Below are 7,198 nucleotides of genomic sequence, written 5' to 3'. Positions count from 1 at the left end.
TTTACCTGCCATAAATTGATTGAAGGCCAAATACAGTTAATGAAAGGTTGTTTCTACCTAAATATGATTTGATCTCATTCTTGAGCTTCATAATATAAACACTAGAGTTCACAGGATTGCTTTTAACTCTTTTAAAGGACCATTACAACACAAAATAGGCATTTTCACCTGCCAAAAATTGATTGAAGGCCAAATACAGTTAATGAAAAGTTGTTTCTGCCTAAATATGACTTGATCTCATTCTTGAGCTTCATAATCTGAAAATCTGACATTTTAGCGCTATCGTTCAACGGGCTGCTGTGTGCGCTCCCGCGGCCAGAAATCAGAAGAAATCAGATTCTGGCAGGCAATCACTTTTTGGCACAACACCGGCTTCGCTGTTGGCTGCAGTACCCCGACGGCCGTCGTGGCGAAGGGTGGCGCTAGAGAGTCTCATTTCTTAAAAGGAGCCTCATGCTCCTTTAAGACTGAACTTAAGAAAAAAATGACACTTAAGAAGATTTTTTTTCTTGAGAATGTTTTGTGAATCCGGCCCCTGATCTGAATTCAATGACTTGCATGTGTGTGGTTTATCTCTCTATCCGTGTGTCTCAGACCTGCAGGTCCAGGTACATCCCGCCAGGCATGCCAACATGTATGGGTTTGGAGAGACAGTGTTCGTAGGCTGCCGGGCCAGCGGATGTGCTGCTCCAGGGAGGAACCTTGCACTCTACAGGTAAGTGTACACGTCAACAACGCACAGTGTGTATCTTTAAATGTTAGCAGCTTCAAATGTTACAGTGTTACGTGATGCACGCAGGAACGGACTGAACCTCGGCTCCTATGAGAAATGGATGATTATCAACCGCTTTGACCAGCAGCATACGGGAGCTTATTCCTGCCGACCAATCCCACCACAGAACGTACTCTCACCACCCCTGTCTGTGAGTCTGGGACGTAAGTTAACTCAGTCTACTTGCATTTAAGCTCCTCACTACTGTTTGACATTCATCTGGGACTCATATGATACCTAAAATACGTCACAACTCCAACAGGTAGAACAGAATTGCAGCGTATCATCCTTATTTAATTCAGTTTTGTCAGTGTTTTATTGACTCTTCCCCCTGCAGATGCTCCTCGCTTCACTTCCATCGCTGTCTACCCTGTGGGAGAGGCGTCGGAGGGGGGGTCTGTAACTCTGACCTGCAGCAGCGATGCAGCTCCACCTGTCGAGAGCTATGCATGGTTCAAAGGTAGTAACAGTGCAACTGGCAAAATGATTTTATACTGATTCAAATTAACACTCTATAATGATGAATTGTCCCCATTTGGTGTCCACATGCTTATATGCAGCTGGTATTATTATTTTTAAATCTCTAACTCACTTTGATTGGTTCTTTGTTTGCGTTGGATTTTCCGCTTTCCAAACCACAGTCTTGGTGTGTTTTATGTTTTAAAGCTCAAATTGCTCTGCTCTGTTCAGATCTAAGGATTTATACCCTTCAAACAGTTATGAGGAGTTAGTTTCTCTTTTCTCAGGATTTATTCCTGCCATCTGTTCCCAGAGCCTGCGCTGAACTGGGAGGCAAACGCTTAAACACGCTGATCTTTCTGGTTGTAATCATTTGCAAAACTACTTGAATCTGAAGGAGGCGATTACAGCTGTTCAACTGTGAATAACTTTATTCTGTAATTGAGTCATAAAGTGAAGGTTCATTAAAAATATGAACTGGTTTTCTGTAGTTTTTTTGTTGTTGTTGTTTTCAATTTTGCATGTATGCCGTTCAATTATTCTGATAGTGTTAGTGTGCATCAGTGTCATGTCTTTCCTGTCCAGACATGGAGAGCGGCAGCATCCCAGACAGCTTCAGCCCTCAGCTCCACTTGACCTACCTCAAGTGCACAGACAGAGGGGAGTATTACTGTGTCGCACGCAACTCACTGGGAACACATCGCTCCAGATCCATTCTGCTCAATGTCACATGTGAGTTTGTTGCATGAATTTATTAGTGATCATTTATGTCTCCAGTTACTTTGGTTTCTGTTTGAGCGTCGTCTGGGTTACTCTGACTGGGCAGTGACGTGTTGTTAACGTATTGTTAAACACGATATTGAAATATGGATGAATGAATCACTTTTTCAATATTGTACAACATTGATTCTTGTGTTTGAAGTTACTGCCAACTCAAACATTTAACACAATCCTGCTACTTTCTTTGGGGCAGCCTGAGTCTGAAAATGTGGCAGTGAGCCATTCAGATTTGAAAGGTACTGTGACACCTCAGACCCAGAGTAAAACTATCCAGCTTCTCCGAGTTTATCTCCAACCAAATGTACAGTATATCATGCTGCATCTGCTGAAGCCTTATGCTGAGAGAGAAGGCGTGATATAGTTTTTGCAGCAGAGAGTGATTAACTAGTCAGTCAGAAGAAAACTGCATCTAGATCGAAACAAATTTCATGCATTTTAACTTCAAATAGTCACCTCTGATGAAGGCGGAAGTAATCGCTGAAACATGTCAGGTATTTAAAAACCTAAATATTGAATAATCAGCAAGTTAAAATGTAAAGCCATGGACAAAATTAACTTTATTAAAACGTTTCATGCATGATTTAAGTATTTTGCTGAGTGCAGTTTTTTCCTTTCCTTCCTTCTGTCAATTAGATGATTTTGCATTTGCTTTCAAAATTGTAGAGATGTACAGCTTTAGCTGTACGTGTTAAATTACAATAAAACAAGGCTGAAGGAAAGAGTTTTGCCAACTAATTTGAGAGGGCGGCTTCAGCTAGAAATAAGCAATTTAATGAAGTTCATACCACAAATGTCGGCAAGTAAAATTTGATGTCTCATGCTGAATGAGCTATTTGGTTGTTAAGAATTGAAGTAAAACAGTCAGATTATCAGTCAGTAATTATCTCTCTTTTTTTTTTAGATTAAATGTGGTTATGATGCTTTATTTTGGTCTTTCCTTTCAGACTCACCAAAGGAGACACGTGTGTGGATGAGACCTCAGAGAGACATCAGGGAAGGCGTTCCCGTGAACCTGAGCTGCATCAGCCACTCCTACCCTCCTCCCAGCAGGTGCAACAGCAACACCTCCAATCACACGAAGCCAGGCTCAACTATGGATGCAGCTACATTTATCTATATTAGTATTGATACACTTGTGTTGTCTTTATCATCACCATCACCATTCTCATCACATTAAAATCATACTTTAATCAAAAGTGGAGAGTCGGGACCAAAATGCTCAAAATGTGTCCATCCCACGATCAAACCAACATCTATTGTTTCATTTTTACATACGGTAGCCCCGTGAGTCGTTTTCATCATCATCATCATCCGCTCCACCATCTCTCCTGCAGGTATGCTTGGTTTCGTATCCTAGGTGACCAGGTGACGGCTGAAGGTCATGTTCAGAGTCTGAGTATCGCATCCGTGCGCGCTCAGCACGCCGGTCAGTACTACTGCATAGCATCCAACCGATTAGGATCCCAGACCTCCCCCGTCGCTACGCTCGCAGTCCTCTGTAAGTAGGGGGAATATTTATGGGTGTGTGTGAGACATGTTTGGAAGGCACCGTGAGTGAGATAGTTTTAAAAATGATTATGTTCATGCGGCCGTAATGTTGAAATTGTCCGCGTCTGGAGTTTCTCTCCTCCTGGCTGTCTCTTAAGTTGCTTCTGCTGCGTCTCCTTTGGCTCTTTCCTGTGTACTGTGGCTGATTTTAAACAGTAACAGGATGGAGACTACATGTGAACTTCCTTGGTCTTCGGCCAGTAGTAGCTATGTCTTTTTTAAGATTTACTACGACGTGAGTTCCTTGTCTCTCACGTTCTCCCCAGATCCTCCGAAGAACACGTCCATTCTGGCCCGTCCCTCCAGCGTGGTGGATGCGGGCCGACCCCTGACGCTGACCTGCAGCAGTCAGGCCAACCCAGCGGTGGACAACTTCACCTGGCACCGTTTAGCTCTGGATGGGGGCTCTGTACAATGTTAGCATCATAAAAATGTGGTTCCACTCAAGGTTAACATTACAAAATCAACAGTAATCTACTCTCTCTGTGGTGAATGTTTGCAATCAGCAAAGCCTCGTGGTCTTTATGCTCCTGCTTGATTTGTAGTGCGGTGTAATAGCTGAGTAAATCTTCTCCTTTTTCTGCTCTCCATCATGCAGCGTGGGGAACCAAGTCTGGTCCTGTCTTTACCTTCTCAGAGGTTGGCCCCGGTGAGAGCGGCCAGTATTATTGCGAGGCCAGGAATCGAATCGGAGCCCACAACTCTCCGGTTCTCACCGTCAGAGTCAGAGGTACGTGTTGGCTCATGCTCATACTGAGTCTCTCAGGCTTCCTGTTGGTAAATGTATAGAGATGAAGGTGTTCAAAGGGCACTTTTGTTTTTATCCTTGATCCTTTCTTTACCTTATTTATTAGTTTTCAGTCTGAAGTCTGTAAATATTTCTTTGCTTTTCTATTGTTTCTTTGCCTTTTGTTGTGTCTTTGCTTTTCTATTCTCTTTTTGATTTTCTGGAGGTGGGTAGCCACAAAAAGAAAGTTGGTAATATAGGATAGGCTTTTATAAGCAGTTTGCTTCAGCCTGCCTTTTCAGTCATTGTTCAACACTTTTTTGGTTTTGTATGAAATGTTAATGCCGTGCACAATGTTTTTTTTTTGGTGTTGTGTTTTGTGTTGTCATGACTGAATAAACGTCATTCATTCATTCATTCAAGTGCCACAACGGCTGTTAAATGAAGGTTTATGTACAGTTAGATTCTCATTCAGGCAACCTGTTGTGTTTGTGCAAAACTAAAAACCAACTATCTTATTGTGACTGTGCAGTGATTGCAAAGCACTGGCGATGAAGTGATTGCGGACTCTTATTATAATTGTTAAAAACATTGCGTGGGAGATATTTTAATTAAGATCTGCACAACAAAAACCCATAGAGCAGGAAAGAAATTGAATTAGCTGAGGTACGTTCATTCCTTTAGCTGTAAATGAAGATCAGGACACAGACGCCACAGACTTGCATACATCACTCGATGTAACGTAGGACGATTTACAAACACAACGTGCCATTTAAGGCGCATAACAAGAGCAGATGTGTCTTGTTGCTGAAATGCTGTGACTATGTTTTGTGTTTGATTTTAGAGACTGCTGATTTCTTCTCTTATCAGATCACTTTCCTTAGAGTGTCTTCCTAGAAGATCATTTTTGAGCCGCTCCAGCTCATTTTCTCTTTTCCATAAGCTTCTCTTTTCCTCTATAAACCTGTATTTACATCCACACTGACCCACTGCTGTGGATCAGTGGGGCCTCGTGTTTACAAAGTCCTGCCCTCATCCCAAACACTTTCACTACAGCGTCAAACAACTGTAAGAAGCAGCTTTTTCAAATAAATAATCTCCTAGCATTCTGTAATGGCCTGCTGAGCTCCCACAGCGCATAAGTAAATCTTTTAACACACACTCTAAAAATCACAGAAAGGTGGAGTTTTCTAAAATAATATACTTATATTTTATATGAATATAACAGAAGTGTACAGAAGCAAATGGAAATGAGGCTTTATTGGTTTGTGCAAACCACTTGGCAGATCTGTAAGCCGGATAATTTGACTCTGATCTGGCTCGGTGATGTTACATTATCCTGCAAATGTGAATGGCTCACTGAATGAGACATTTTTACACCAAAGTATGATTGTGTTACATTAGAGTTTGTTTTCCATCTATTTAAAACGCCCAAATAAATACTTAGAAAGCACAAAAAAGGGATTTTCTATGTCTCTTTTAATATTTTACAATTTGACACTTTTTCTGAAGGTCTAAACTGGCTCAAGCGTGCTGCGTTCCCATGACAACACTCCATTTCTGCTGTGGTTTGTTGTATGGTTTCTCTCTTTGTCTGCAGTTGTTTATATTAGTTGTACATTCCCAGAGATTACGTGTCACTGATAACTGTTAGTAAAACCCACCTGCCTCTTATTTACAGTTATGTTTCTGATTATCTTAGACATGTTATTTAAGTGTCATTTGAGTATTTATCTGTGATTGCACCACAGGAGATTTTAGATACACTTCCTGAGTGTTTGAAATGAAGGGTGATGAAACCTTCCTGTCACTATGGCGGTGGTGCGGGCCTCTGGTTTTCATTGTCTCGTGTTTTTCTGTGAGTCACGGTGAGTCATGTAAAGCACTATAAGAAGAGAGGAGGAGGTGATGAGGTGCTGTGGAAAACTATTATTTGAGTCTGGAGAGTTAAAGAGGTGAAAGTTTGGAAATCAGAAATGGAAACACAAGACTCAAGTCTAGACAGCTGCTCACTGATGCTCTCGCTCTTTAATCACTTTCTGTTCTGTTTCTATTTTTGTGTCTGCTGCTCATTTTAGGTTGCTTCACTTCTGCTTTCATTTATCTCTTATATTCGTTCTTTTCTATTTTCATACTCTTGGTCATGCTGATAACCCGTATGACCCCTCCACCGACAGGCCGTCTGAAAGTCATCGCCCTGGCCTCAGCAGTGGGCGTGTCTGCCGGACTCATCACTCTCACCGTGGCAATTATGATCAGGTGACCTGAAGGACCACTATTACCTTACTACAATATTCAATAAAATAACAATAAAATACAATACTGACATTAAATACAGAGATTGTGTTCGGTTGTTAGAGAAAACTAATTAAGTTTATGTGCATTGCAGCCTAATGAAATGAGGATTTTACTAGAAACTGATCTACAAAGCTTAATAATTGTGTTTTGGAGGGATTTTTCTCTGTTTTCAGTCAGTAACAGTCTTAGCGTGTCTGTGTTTGCAGTAAGAACATGCACAGGGTTGACATGGAGTCAGGAGAAGATGCAAGCAAGGTAGTGCTGTCTTTGTACTTTGCCGTAAACGTACTCAGGATCCTCTCTTGTTGCTGAAGCTTTAAACATTGGCTTTTAAAGAATGACTGAAAGGTTTTCCATGATGTGGGACCTGTTTGTGTGCGACCCCCCAGGGCCGATCAGTGACAGCTGACACCATGCCCTATGAGTCAGCCGAACAAACCTTCTCCGTTAGGAAGGGCAAGATGTCCGACATACCGGTGAGAATCAGCTCAGTGGAACCACGGGTTTATGTAACCAGTGAAAAAACGCAATGCAATTTTTGAGCGGTGTGTGTGTGTGCGTGTGTGTGTGTGTGTGTGTGTGTGTGTGTGTGTGTGTGTGTGTGTGTGTGTGTG

General features: G+C 41.8%; 1 protein-coding gene across 1 annotated transcript; it reads left to right on the top strand.

Moving 5' to 3' along the window:
• The first annotated feature begins 632 nt into the window (after positions 1-632).
• Positions 633-7,126, top strand: si:dkey-33i11.1 (sialoadhesin). Its single transcript, XM_061717914.1, has 11 exons — positions 633-715; positions 800-936; positions 1,110-1,232; positions 1,817-1,963; positions 2,956-3,061; positions 3,346-3,509; positions 3,826-3,975; positions 4,158-4,289; positions 6,464-6,545; positions 6,791-6,839; positions 6,974-7,126. Exons 1-11 carry the CDS (start codon positions 633-635, stop codon positions 7,124-7,126), a joined length of 1,326 nt encoding a protein of 441 aa, XP_061573898.1.
• Positions 7,127-7,198: the final 72 nt, after the last annotated feature.

The sequence above is a fragment of the Cololabis saira genome, chromosome 3, assembly GCF_033807715.1.
Source record: "Cololabis saira isolate AMF1-May2022 chromosome 3, fColSai1.1, whole genome shotgun sequence".
Classification (NCBI taxonomy): Eukaryota; Metazoa; Chordata; class Actinopteri; order Beloniformes; family Belonidae; genus Cololabis; species Cololabis saira.
The sequence above is the reverse complement of the archived record's forward strand: the minus strand, read 5'-3'. Positions and strand labels throughout refer to the sequence as shown.